The sequence below is a fragment of the Temnothorax nylanderi genome, unplaced genomic scaffold (genome assembly GCF_030848795.1).
Source record: "Temnothorax nylanderi isolate EJ_2023f unplaced genomic scaffold, tnyl_v1.0 TNYL_tig0237_pilon, whole genome shotgun sequence".
Classification (NCBI taxonomy): domain Eukaryota; kingdom Metazoa; phylum Arthropoda; class Insecta; order Hymenoptera; family Formicidae; genus Temnothorax; species Temnothorax nylanderi.
Window position 1 is genome coordinate 238299 of NW_027249299.1, and position 12816 is coordinate 251114.

General features: G+C 40.8%; 4 protein-coding genes across 10 annotated transcripts; 1 reads left to right on the forward strand and 3 right to left on the reverse strand.

Annotated features, from left to right (window-relative positions):
* Positions 1–85: 85 nt before the first annotated feature.
* LOC139779692 (sperm-associated antigen 7 homolog) lies at positions 86–1788 on the forward strand. Its single transcript, XM_071718140.1, has 5 exons — positions 86–320; positions 441–508; positions 593–681; positions 756–1093; positions 1455–1788. Exons 1-5 carry the CDS (start codon positions 233–235, stop codon positions 1577–1579), a joined length of 708 nt encoding a protein of 235 aa, XP_071574241.1. The 5' UTR covers positions 86–232; the 3' UTR covers positions 1580–1788.
* Exo84 (exocyst 84) lies at positions 1555–5324 on the reverse strand. The gene is made up of 9 exons (XM_071718130.1): positions 5189–5324; positions 4969–5130; positions 4312–4673; positions 3921–4223; positions 3708–3852; positions 3059–3571; positions 2849–2979; positions 2306–2719; positions 1555–2225 (listed from the first exon to the last, which is right to left on the reverse strand). The coding sequence occupies exons 2-9, from the start codon at positions 5024–5026 to the stop codon at positions 2019–2021; spliced, it is 2133 nt and encodes a 710-aa protein (XP_071574231.1). The 5' UTR covers positions 5027–5130; positions 5189–5324; the 3' UTR covers positions 1555–2018.
* Positions 5325–6659: 1335 nt separating this feature from the next.
* Prosalpha3 (proteasome alpha3 subunit) lies at positions 6660–8363 on the reverse strand. The gene is made up of 3 exons (XM_071718139.1): positions 8210–8363; positions 7153–7780; positions 6660–7010 (listed from the first exon to the last, which is right to left on the reverse strand). Exons 1-3 carry the CDS (start codon positions 8210–8212, stop codon positions 6868–6870), a joined length of 774 nt encoding a protein of 257 aa, XP_071574240.1. The 5' UTR covers positions 8213–8363; the 3' UTR covers positions 6660–6867.
* Positions 8364–8546: 183 nt separating this feature from the next.
* LOC139779689 (uncharacterized) lies at positions 8547–12588 on the reverse strand. 7 transcript variants are annotated; one of them, XM_071718135.1, is made up of 7 exons: positions 11951–12588; positions 11732–11834; positions 10641–10820; positions 10304–10426; positions 10049–10225; positions 9683–9934; positions 8547–9549 (listed from the first exon to the last, which is right to left on the reverse strand). In XM_071718135.1, exons 3-7 carry the CDS (start codon positions 10803–10805, stop codon positions 9100–9102), a joined length of 1167 nt encoding a protein of 388 aa, XP_071574236.1. In that variant the 5' UTR covers positions 10806–10820; positions 11732–11834; positions 11951–12588; the 3' UTR covers positions 8547–9099. The 7 variants fall into 7 exon arrangements, with proteins under 7 accessions (XP_071574236.1, XP_071574237.1, XP_071574235.1 ...); XM_071718136.1 differs by lacking the exon at positions 11732–11834 and adding an exon at positions 11839–11864 and having other exon boundaries at positions 10641–10807; XM_071718134.1 differs by lacking the exon at positions 11732–11834 and adding an exon at positions 11839–11864.
* Between the last annotated feature and the right edge of the window lie 228 nt (positions 12589–12816).

Sequence of the window (12816 nt, forward strand, 5' to 3'; positions counted from 1 at the left end):
CTCTTTCTCTTCCATGTATAATTATACATTTATATCATTTCAAGTGCAGAAAGCGTAACGTGGTGCATCTACAAAGAGCAAATTCATAGCTTCTGCATTCAGTCCATTCAGTCGTTCGGTTCGGAGTGGTTCGGAGTGTTTGGAGTCTTCAATCTGCGCGAGCGTCGTGGGACGATTTTCCGTAATTTTCCTTTGGCTTAGCGTTGACGAGGCCAAATAACTCACCGAGATCATGTCGCATATAGATATATTGGCGTCTATCCTGAAATCCATGGAAAAGCCGCCGCCAGTGAACGAGAAGCAGAAGGCCCTCATGAAAAGTTAGTTGATTCCCAACCTAAAAATGCTCGCTCTTTAGAAAAAGAAAAAAAAAAAAAAAGAAAGAAGAGAACGGTTTGATATTTTATGTTGGCTCATGCAAATTTATTTCGATTATGCAGAACAGCAGGAGGAATTGCAGAAGCGTCAGAGAGCAGAGGCGGAAAAGTTGAAGCTCTTCCGGCTGAAGGTGAAGTAGCTTGTAGTTGCACTTTTGTACCTTTTGTCTAACGAAGTCTAATCAGTTCGTCTAACGCGTTACCTTCTTACGTAGGTCGAAGAGAAGATTGACAAGTTTCTACAGAATGACGACGCGAAGGAATACAAATTTCCCGTCATGGATAAGATACACAGGGGCATCGTGTAAGTGCGTCATTTTGGAAACATACTTGTGCAATATTCTTGTATAATATATCAATGTCTGTCCTGGGCTTCAGTTATGACGTAGCAGAAGTGGCGAATGTCCTGGCATATTCCTTCGGCGAGGAAGGCTACGATCGGTACAGCATCATCTTCAAGAGGGAATACGCACCTTCGGAGGATCATTTAATTGCGCTGCACAATGGCGAAGAGTGGAACGAGGAAGTTGCGAAAAGACTGAAGGAGGAGAGAGAAAGAAAGGCTAAGGAGGAAACGGAGTACTCAAAGTCTAAGAAACGAAAAGAGAATTTCGTGCCCAACAACTACTACAAGGACAAATATCAGCATTTGATCGGCAAGGAAGCCGCCTTGGAAGCTGCTAGGAAAACGGAAGCCAGTAGTAGTTATGGATGTGGTGCGTATAGATATTAATACAGATATACGAGTTAGGGCCTGGTGTGCATAGAAAAACTTTAATAGTAAGCAAATTGATAACTATCTTAAGTTTTCGACAACACTTGACTGTGATTGGTCAATTTCAGTTTTTCTATGTGCCAGAACCCTTACCTAACTTTTACTGCAAACCCAAGTTATTCGTTATCGTACGACTCCATTGGGAATTATTATAAAATAATTATGTAATATGCATTATTTTAAGATCTTACAACGAACAAGCAATATTCGTGTTTGCAGTAAAGATTATGAAACATTGTTATAAAATTAAATGACTCATTCTATGTATATGCATGTATAATGGAACTGTCTCCTTCTCGCAGTTCCTAGTGAAAACAAGAAGGATCAAAGGAGTATAGAACAAACTCTGGCCGATATACGCGCCAAGAAGAGGAAACTGGAAACGAATAATGAAGCCAGCAATTGCAGCGACAACAGTACAAAATAGTGCTATTATTATATAAATAATCATAGGCATACATAAATTATATATCCAATTAAACGTGTAAATAATTAATTCAACATATTATATAGATATGTTACAACGTTATTACAAGTTACTATATTATACGCACCATTAGGGAAGCTGCGTGGTAGTCTGATTTGTTTAATTTCCCTTGTTCATTAAATATACTACGAGGTACTATAATGGTTCTACGATGGCATTACAATTAATGTTTACCTGCCTGCGTTAGAAGTGCAACGAGTCACTTCTATATCGTCTCACTATGATACGTGTATTTATTACTGAGGAGAATTGAGTCTTTTATATACAATATAATACATCGTCTCGCGTGTGCATATATATACATATGCATAAGCATTTGTTTCTGCGATATTTTTCTTCGCCTATATAAATTAAACGGCTCGGCATCTCTATTGCCAATTTAGAGATATTCTGTGGTGGTGTATTTAGGAACTGAAGTTCTCGGAGCCGGCCTCGGCTTCGTAGGCGATGGAGACTCGAATACGATCTGTTCTTTCAGAGCAAGCAGCTTTGTGAACTTCTGGTTCGTCGTGGATTTGTACAGTTCCAGGCCTCGGGCGATAATAACGTCTCGCACATAGGCTGCATTATTTTGTACTAATTTTCGCTAAGGGAAAGAAGTGAAATCTTGTAAAATTCGAATTTATTCATAATGTGCAATTTGATATAGCAGGAACACTCGTTTACCTCTTGCTTCAATTTCGGATCCGTAAGCGAGACGATCAAATGCTGAACTTCGATTCGCATCACGGATACGAGCACGCCGTCTATCGTAGATATAAGCTCGGGTGTGGCTACGCTAAGACAGTCTTCTAACAAACTGACGTAGATCTTGGAAAAAGTTAATATATTGTACGTCAACGGTATCCAATAATCATTTGTCTGAAACGACGGTACACCGATACCAAGATCATCGAGTTCGGTTAACAGCTTCTGGAGATTCTGACTAGTTTCCAGATTCGTCGGCCGCCAAGTGTCCTCCGCTACATGACGTTTCACCGTATCGGCACAGTTATTTCCCGCGTCCTGGATAGCTTTGGCTAACGGTGATCTAAGTTGCCCGTCTAACTGATAACGAAAGTCCATGCCAAGCTGGGTCAACTGAAAATCGAGTTATTATAAACTTGTGTTGAAATTTGCGTTTATAGTACGCAGATACAGAGGCCATATACACCTAAATATAGTAATTCTGCGAATAGGACTATCGCTAAGATTAGAACGTGTACATACCTGATCGCAGTGACTTCGAACAGTGACAATGCACTCTACCAATGTGCTTAGCGTAACTTGTGGCACAAACAGCTGCTGAGCTAAGTGCGACGTTAAGTGCTTCACCTCCTGGCTGCACCATACAACCAAGCCTTGAACGACAACGAGCAAGTCAAATAAATCCACTGTTCGATCGTAAAACATCTGTGGCTCTTATCGATGCTAAATTACCGGAAGTGCAATTTGTAGATTTAGGGAAGGTTTTCAGGAATTCTCTCGCTATCTCCACTATATTGCTGAAGGCGATCGCGCTGAGCTGCTTCACGTAAGCCACGGTCGTACCATCTCGCTTGATCCTCTTCAGTCGCGCCTTCAGCACCGCGCTGCACAATCGCAGATACAAGTGGCACGCTTGTGCGCTCCTATTCAGCTGTATCAGGAGTTTGACCGCGCGTCGTGCGCTTCTCAAACCGCCGCCCTGCAGCGACTTCGCTTCCGCGCTCAGCTCTAGTTCCTTGGTTAGCACGTTCACCAGCGAGCGACCTCTCTCGTTCACCTTCGTCTGGATCTCCGTCAGTAGGGGCGTTGATTCAGTATCCTTCAAGTAGACTTTTGCCTTCTCCAATAAACCGTAAGCTTCCTCGAAGTGACGTTGCGCTATGCAAGAGTCCAGATCCTCGGCTACTTCCAGCACCCATTCCGGCGGCGGCTCGTAATACTCCGAGTCATCGTCGTCGTCCATCCCTGGTAAAAAAAATTTCGACGATTCTAAAAATGCTCGACGAACAAAAACTCAAGAAAAAAAAAGAAAATGAATGAAGATAGGACACGTATTGCGAAACAAAGAATTCCTACGGAATGCAAGATCTTTCTACTTCACCTAATGTATTCGATTCCAAAGACATCGAACGAGACGGCGCCGCTTTGTCCTCCTTTGGATGCTTGTCGTTATCCGGTGCGTCGACTGAATTCTCCTCCGCCAGCTTTGCTCTTTTCGCTTGCTCGCACTTATCCAACCACTCTTTCTGTAAGATAAGCAGATTCAAATAATACTCCGACGTGATTTACGATCGTTGTTTTCGAGCGCACTAACTTTACTTGTCGCTGTGGCACACTGGAACACCCTCGTATCGGAGAACGCCAACAGTTTAAACGACAGCTTCACGGTGCCGTGATCCCTCACGTTGACGATCGCTAGACTTTCCAAGTTATAAACTGCCTGCATTTTGTATCTAGGCGGGCCGCGTCTGCCGCCGTTCGCCAGCCAGGACGCGACCATCAGGACGTCGTTGAACAAGTATGCGTGAATTCTCTTTAACGGTGTACCCTCGATCGGATCCAACTCGAGCAAGGAACCTTCGTGTAAGCACACGCGTCCTGGAGTCTCGGCTAAGCTCTGTAAGGGAAAAAGAGGAAAAAAGAAAATAAAGCATATAAATCTTTCATTGATATTTTACAAAATATTTCGTTCGTCGAATGCCAACCAGAGCGCCTTCCACATTTTCAATCAGCTGAATGAGTTTCTGCTTCTGCTCCTCTTCCTTGGACACCGAGTCAGCCAAGTTCTCCCGCTGCGACTCGGGCAGATCCTCGAAAACAACCCCCGTCGTTCTGGTGGAGCCTAGCGTGCTCAGCAAGGCACGCTGCTCGCTCAGGAGCTGTGACAGCTGATACATCTCGCTCTCCAAGTGCGAGATCTCCTTGGCGGTTTCGATGAACTGCATGTAGTTCTGGTAGACATTCCGTTTCAATTGAGCGGACGTATTGTTCGCCAGTTCCTGAATCTTCGCACGCTGCTGCCTCAATTCGTCCGCACCGACGCATTGCGCGCTCAGCTCCTTCACGACTGTAAGAAGAATCAAACAACAATGACAGACACAATTCACGTTTATTGTTCTTCGCGTATTTATATATTTTTACATTTATCCTCAATTTCGCATACAATTAATTAGCAAATAAGCTATTTATGTGATTACGTCAGATTGAAGAGACGGTGCGATTGAGTGCGATATAAATTCTGAATATTTCACGAACAAGTGTCACATTACTGAGGACAAAGTACGATCAATGCCGTGACGATTCCTCTTTTTAAACATCGAGTTTCGCATCCCCTAACGCGGTATGCATCCCCGATAACTCACATTTCTCCGGGTTAAAGTCCTCGGTAGCGAAAACCTTCGCCAGGTTATTATCGGCCATCGCGAGAGGATCGTTGTCCGCGGGGGAGTGTTTTTACTATCGTCAACAGCACCGGTTACGTGCCCCTGTCATGTTACGCTCCCGTCGAGTCCCTTCGCCGTCGCCTGTCACAAATAAATCAACATGATTTCGCGTCGGTTTACACCTCCGCCCCGATCTAACCTCGCTCGACGTATCCCGGATCCCGGGGGCCAGGGGCCAGGGGCCAGTGCGCCGCCGAGGCCGAGAGCGGTCAGCGGAATCGGGACGATCGGTAGTATCGGAGTTCTTCGTTATCCTCATCACACACTTTTACCGATGATCGAAAGCAGTTATTCGCTAAGATCTATTACCGACAAATAGTATCTCCGTCGGCGAACCTATCGAGTCGTCGAGCGATCGATTTCAAATAGAATGCGCTAGATGACGTTATCGCCGACTCCGCTTACTCCGCGCGCATGTAATTCCGTATATTTATCCGTCAAATTCAATCCCGACGCGTAGATCGATGTTTAATTCACTCGAGAAATAATTCAATTCGCATTTTCGTGGCCGCGTAAACGATATTTGAGCGAGACGAGTTTTCGAATTGAATCGGATCGATCTCCGGTAGCTTATAAGGACGTATCGCAAGTGTTCCTTTCAGCTGGGAGTGTGGCGGCTCCTGTAATCCGGCTACTCGGAGGCTGGTTGTGTTGGAGGGTCTGAGGTCGGGGGCACCTGCTGGTACGGGGTTCACGTTGACTGGGCGTCCGCACTAAGCTCGCCATCAATATGGGCACCCCGGAGGAGTCCGGGGTGACCAGGTTAGCTAAGGAGAGGCGAACCGGGCCAGAGGGGAAACCCAGCAGCCAAAAGTCTCCGTGGCGGGCAGTAGTGGGATCGCGCCCGGGAGTGGGACCGCATCGGCAGCCTGGTTGATATGATCCGACACACCAACTTTTTGCACTTTTTTTTCAATTTTCCAACGATCCCCAAAGCCCTCTCATACACTTTTGCAAAGAATCGGATTTTTTCGAGGCACTTTTTGATGTATTTTTTTTTAAATATATATATAGCTACATGACGCGTTCTGATGTTTACCGAGAATTCGAAGACAAACTTCGAATTTGCATTGCTTCTCTTGAGTCAAGTACGAATATCGTTCACTATTAGCCTTCGGGGATTATACTGATGTTATTTCAGCATGTTTTATTTAAAAAATTAAAAATTAAAGAGATTAAAATTTTGTATTCCAAGAAGGGTAACATTGATTCTTGTGTGCATACTGAACTTATATATTTTAATTAAAGAATTAATTTATACTAATTTGTATTAATTTTAATGCAAGTACAATAGATGTCTATAGAGATATGATATAATTTTAGACGATTTATAATTCACACACTTTTCAGAATAGGATTATATTTTTTATTTTATATGGCTGTATTTCCATGTTTTTTTAATATGTGCGTGTTTACGAATTTTCAATCACTTCTCTATCATACAGCACATAAAATTGTGAATCGAATGCTATCCTAAACTCCGACACGCATTATAGATGTACAATTAATGTCTAAAAATGACCCTTGGGCAGCTATAATTATGCAAAGTCACTTTGATCACTATTTGAGAACGAGGGAAATTGCAGGGATAAGAAGCATAACATGTTGCATTTGTGGAAAAACTTTTAATCCTATTATAACCATTGTCTTGCAATGAAAATGATAATGCTGTCACATAAGGATTCACTCTTGCGGCAAGGAAATAATTTACAGTATATAATATAAACACTTGAATTGCATGTAAATCAATTTCTTCCTGATACAGTAAACTTTGCCATCGCAGTGGTTTATTCATGCTCTTATCTAATATAAAAAAATCTACGACTTCTGCTTTTCTTTCTTCGCTTGCTCTGCCAATGCTTCTAATCGGTCGTGTTCCGCGATTAAGGCATCCACTTCTTTCGCCGGCAGTATTTTCGTTTTTGTCTTACCATCTTCGCGCGTCAATATCGCCATTTCCACTGCAAGTAAAGGATACGGGACTTACGTCAATAACTCTGTTACAAATGATTACGAGCTATTACAGAATGATATCGAGAACTGTGCGTAATTTTATTAGCTTAGAATCGATCGCCACTGATTTACATATAAATGAAAATTTACCCTTTTCGGCAGAGAGTTTGTTCATGTCCAGCGTTTTAGAGAGCACTTTGATAGCGAGCGACATTGCGTCTTTCAGGGTGGTCTCGCCCTCTTTATATTCCTGCTTCAAGGACGATACCGCCGCTGCCGAATTATTCCCGATACACGTCGCCTTCCAACCGCCGTAGTTCCCGCTGGGATCCGACTGATACAACTGATAGCCGTAATGTTTGTCCCATCCCATGTACAAGATAGATACACCAAAGGGTCTCTTTCCACCGTATTGGGTATACGCCTGTTTAACGTCGCATAGCCATGAGACGAGCTGCTCGCAGGGTATAGCTTCGCCGTACTGAAGAAGGTATCTCTGCGCGATGAGGCGCAGCTCGTTCGTCAGGACATTCGCGTCCGAAGTTATGCCAGCCACCGAACAAACTATGTCGTCGTTCAGCTTGTAGATCTTTTCGGAGAAAAACACCTCGTCCAGCAACTTGTTGGTGTTGCGTTTCTCAGCCGCCAGTAGAATACCGTTGTTCGCTAGTATGCCCAGACAGGTGCCGGCATGGCTTATAGCCTCCATGGCGTACTCGACTTGGTAGAGCCTCCCTTCCGGCGAGAAAATTGTGGTACGTGTGTCATATCTACGTGCCTGTAAAGTATAACGAAATACAGTTGATTGGCCTGTCCAAATTTAATTTTTTTTATTCTATCACGGATATAAGCAAGCAAATGTGAGTAAAGTAAAACCGCTATCGATCAGAAGACTTATCTAAATATAAGTGCTTATAGAATTTAAAAGACATCTAACGTATACATTCCCTTATGTTTTGTCAAGAGTGTCAGAAACTTTAAACCAAATATATTGACTTAATTTTAATATCCCGTGTATTAAATATGCGTCATAACAGCGGTAATTGCAACTGCGATACGTTAATATTTTGAAATTATAACAAATGTTAGTCTTGATGACAATGCACTTCCTACATAACCTATGAGAAAGTACTGAAGGTGCTCCAAGAATATGACTCCAAAGCTGAATAAATGTAATATTGAGCCGCAGTGAGGTTCGTCAACTTACCATTTTGCAACAAGTTTCACGTTAATAAAGTATCTAACAGTTGTGTATCAAGTAAATGCCGCTCACGAGTCCAGCACTGTCCAGCACTCTGACTGCTGACACTTGCGACTTCGCGGAATGATTGGCAGGTTGATCGAAATACGAAATTCTCGAAAGTCGTCACGCAACTCGATAGACATATCGATAATACTTGAAATCGATACAAAAATACCGCGGAAATACAAAATGAACAGTAGAACGTAATCTTCCTCGCGTTAATACAATTTCATCTTTTGTTCGTTTTTTTTCACGAGTGGGCAGCGATATCATGTGATGGGAGGATTAAATACCTTCTATATACACAATAATTATTTATTATTTCTTTTTATTAAGCCTAGTATTACTACTATTAGTATTACTAATAGTAGTATTACTATTAAGCTTAACATACGAATAGAATTTATGCTTATATAGATTAACAAATATTCAGATCATGGAACATACATATATACGCAAATGTATCTACGGTTATCCAGATATATTCATAATGTTATAGCCCCGAACCAAACACATAACTTTTTTTCTTTCGCAACTTAATCTTATGGACTTCTCTGGAATATATATAAGGACACGATTTTATATCTTTTTGTTCTACATATAGACTGAGATATCTGTATAGATCACTTTTCTGTTATATGTTAGTCTTACTTTCTAAATAACTCATAAGATACGTCTTTACATGTATAAATGAAAAAATATTATTAAAAATGATTAGCGCCATTCATAGCGTCGTCTTTTAATTAAGCTTTGCACTACAGCGGGGTGTTTAGTACCATAATGAGGATTATACGAGACACATTGACATCAGCGATTCGTGAGAAATAATTATTTTCTTGAGGCAATCTCTTCGCTTAGTCTACTCTTAGTTTAAGGTTTTTCAATTGCTGGAGTATTCGTGCGCTCTCCTCGGCAGCAGCATTCTGTATCTCAGCTAGATAAGTTAATCGATCATCAAATTTGCTTAAGATCTCATCCAACGCTGGTTCCTTTTCACCAAGGTCTTTATTCATTTGCTCAAGCTTTGTTGTCTTCTCCGTAGGCTGTACCTTTTTGGCACTTGATTCATTCTTCAATAAAGCCAGAAGTTTATCAGTAACTCGTTCACCAGACACGCTCGAAGTGCTTGCAATACATTCATCTCTTTCTTTCCTTTTTTTATCGATATTAAACGGTTCCGAAGTTGCAGCTGTCTCAGTTTTCTCAACTGTTTTCTTAACTGATGTCTCTTGATTTTGATTAGAAATTGGAAAATTTCCATTTTCTCTATTGATTTGCTGAAGATAATCTTTTAAGGACATTTTCTGAAAATGTGATTTGCCAAGTAATTAAAAAAAGTTGAAAGAGAACGATACATTTACGATATTATTCATTTACAGGCAAGCTCAATCAAATGTTTATGAATGTTTTATACGTATAAAAAGTATAATATATTACCGTTTCCGTTTTCAGCCTCCGCGGAGGCTGTTCCATTTCCAATTGCTTAATATCATCATCTTCAGGAGCGAATTCATCATATAACATTCTATGGAGTGAATTAGTATGAAATTCAGGAACAAACTTAGCTTGTATATTTGTGTCATGATCGTCATGATCATGCATTTGCGTGCTCTTATCGAAGCTCTCATCTTGTAAGAATACGCAGGATAAAGAAGTATCACGAGGAGGACGTAATGGTACTTCGCAAACCTGAAATTACAGAAGGAATAAATACATTAACATAATTATATTGATTATAGCGTAATCGTAGTGTTATTTATTTAAATACACATTAAAAAAACGTTTGCATGAAATATATTTCACCGTGTCTTTCGTTGAAGATGAGGCTGCGCTCGAAGAAAATCCTTTGAGATTTGCTATACGCATTCGTTCGCTATCCCTAAACTTCCTTCTCTCTGATTTTGTCAATCCAGACACGCATCGAAGCACCGGCTTTTTCGATGAAACTTCCATCGGATCGTAAGCCGGGACTTCTGGTTCCTGTCGAACAAAACATATGAATTATATAATGTAAGTCGGTATTGATTTAAACTAGTTAATCTTCACTGTCTTCTATACCTCTTCCCAATTTTCAGCTGAGTCGTATGCGTTCATAATTACAGGAGGCTCTACCTTCGGTTTTTCACATCCAGGATCCACATTTATCAATTTTCCAAGACTGGGACACGTCGCAATATGCTCCTACAATATTAAAAAATTGATTTAAAAAATGATATTAATATAACAGAGATTTTTCAAAGTGACCTACGTATTTGAAACATACAATTTGAATGTATAAAGCAGTGCAATATCAAAGGAAAAAGTTATTTCTTCCGGCACATAAGAATCACACCGAGTATTCCCCAAACGTGCATTCTGAGACACCTTGTTTATATGTGCACATGTTTTGTCTTACCTCAAGACGATGACGATCTACTATGTGAGTCTTGTCCAACGGACACTCTGCCTTGTCAGAGATTTTACTAGTTTTCTTGCATTTTGATATATGAGACATAAGTTTATATTTGCGAATGCGATGCGCAGGATTGTAGGGACAGGAGACTATGAGATCTGCCTCCATTTCTAGTATTCAATTCTAGAAATCAGAAAATCAGTTATTACAAAGTCATTCTTCTTTCCTCATCGTTATCATATTATCGATATGAGAAATTCCTCGTTAAATATAAGAAATTCTAGAAGACATACGAAACAAAAAAGAAATTACTTTCTAATGCCGTGCCTGCCATTGACAATTTGAAGGTAGAATTTTTAAAGTTTTTCAAAACCTCTTAATTCTGTAGTTCGAATCAGTACTTTTTTAATATAAAAATATCTGCCGTTTCAATTTTTGTACAAAATACTTAACGTACTTAATACGAGTCAAAGGTAAAGTAATCCCTTGTCAAATAAAGCTTACGGCAAACGTTCCCCAATCAAACAGACACATACATATCCTTATTTTTGTTACATTACTAATAACAAGATCAAGCTTCTTGTTGTGGAAGAAAATCGTAAGAAATAAAGCGAGTATGATATATCTATATGTAATGAACATAAGTTTGCTTAACCCTCCGTCTATATACGTTTTTTTTTTGCATCCTTGAAGTGTATACGTGGGTCTGTCACGTTTAACACTATTTTTCTTGCCTTAAAATATTTAGAAAAATCTGAAAAAATTCACAAAACGTCTGTCTACATTGTAATTGACGATTTTACGGTCATTTTGATAATCACCGTTTATTTAATATTTTCTGGCAGGTTTTCAAGTTTTACAATTACGAGCAGATATAAATTTTGCATCGAACGCCATAGACCCACGTATACAGACGGTGGGTCGAATAACGAACTGAACCTCAGATATTCAAGCAACGGCCAATCTTGTCCTTTAATCAATAAATTATCAAACACGTCGCGTAGCTCATACTAGTTCGTCGAACGGAAACTTTAATATATGTTTAGCCGAGCGAATGTTGTTTTAACGCCATTACACTTGTCTACCATACTTGCTTGAAAATCCACGTGAAATGAAGGAAATTTCGTCGAGGTACGCTTATACCGTGAAGATCTACTTTATCTCTCTTCTTCCTTTTCTCTATAGCAGATTTTTGACCTACCGGTGTCAACAAAACGCCTCAATACACTGTAAATCAATATTCTTATTTTCTACTGGCCATCCATCTGCTTGTTTGACCGATATTAATGGCGATTGTTCACGATCATTCTCACCGATTGGTTTCCAGTGATCAGTGGATCAGTCCACCAATTAATCCGCCTGCCACTGGCGAGTCGTTGATGGTCGTCGAGATCCAAGCACCTCTCCTCACTGCCTCTTCCAGAGTCTTCAGTCTGCTTCAGCCTCGGATCTCGGATCCCGAGCGTTATCACGCTGAATATGTTTACTCGAAGAGAACGAACATGTGGGTGGCAGGGTAGACAAAGGGGAGTCTGATGTAGATGACGTAATAAAGAGATACCCTTGATGTAACATGTAACACAGGGAGGGACTATTGCACTTTTTGCACTTGGAATCTTCGCTTTCTCTGGCTTTCTCTCTCTCCCTTCAATGTCCGAATATATTTATCTCGTTTTAAAACTTTGGGGTTGGGGGATTTCAGGCTTCGAAGGCAAATCCAGAGGAACAAAAGGGAAACGGATCGCGAGGACTTCAATTTCCGAGTCGTTACAAATTGAAAAGAACGTTCGTTGAGTTCTCAATTTGGTCTCTCTTCTGCTCTCTTTCTCAAACCACTGGCAACAGGTTATCTTTTATCGTTGCTTTTCAAGACAATTGAATCTAGGCATAAATCGAAAGGCGCATTTCTCGATATTTCCGTCAAAATTTCAAGGAGAATATATTTCGATAAGGGATAGATTCAAGTCAAATCTTGCGGATTTATAAATCCGGAAGTGGCAAGAAGAAAATCGTCGTGGTAATGGGCCGCGTTCAGCAGACACAACTGTTGACTGTTGAGTTCGTCTTATTAACACTCCGCGTTGATTGGTTGGTTCTAAAAGTAAGAGCCAATCACGTTCGACTGCTACTGAGCGGCTTGGTCTGCTGAACGCGGCCATTTTATCCGCGAATCGAATTT

Coding starts and splice junctions, on each gene's coding strand:
- LOC139779692 (XM_071718140.1), top strand. CDS start 233: ATGTCGCATATAGATATATTGGCGTCTATCCTGAAATCCATGGAAAAG. Junction 321..440: donor GCAGAAGGCCCTCATGAAAA/GTTAGTTGATTC, acceptor TCGATTATGCAG/AACAGCAGGAGGAATTGCAG. Junction 1,094..1,454: donor CAGTAGTAGTTATGGATGTG/GTGCGTATAGAT, acceptor TCCTTCTCGCAG/TTCCTAGTGAAAACAAGAAG.
- Exo84 (XM_071718130.1), bottom strand. CDS start 5,026: ATGGCCGATAATAACCTGGCGAAGGTTTTCGCTACCGAGGACTTTAAC. Junction 4,224..4,311: donor AAAATGTGGAAGGCGCTCTG/GTTGGCATTCGA, acceptor TTTCCCTTACAG/AGCTTAGCCGAGACTCCAGG. Junction 3,572..3,707: donor TTTGGAATCGAATACATTAG/GTGAAGTAGAAA, acceptor TTTTTTTACCAG/GGATGGACGACGACGATGAC.
- Prosalpha3 (XM_071718139.1), bottom strand. Junction 7,011..7,152: donor CAAACTCTCTGCCGAAAAGG/GTAAATTTTCAT, acceptor CTTTACTTGCAG/TGGAAATGGCGATATTGACG.
- LOC139779689 (XM_071718137.1), bottom strand. CDS start 10,805: ATGGAGGCAGATCTCATAGTCTCCTGTCCCTACAATCCTGCGCATCGC. Junction 10,427..10,640: donor TAGATCGTCATCGTCTTGAG/GTAAGACAAAAC, acceptor TTAATATTGTAG/GAGCATATTGCGACGTGTCC. Junction 9,935..10,048: donor CATCTTCAACGAAAGACACG/GTGAAATATATT, acceptor CTGTAATTTCAG/GTTTGCGAAGTACCATTACG.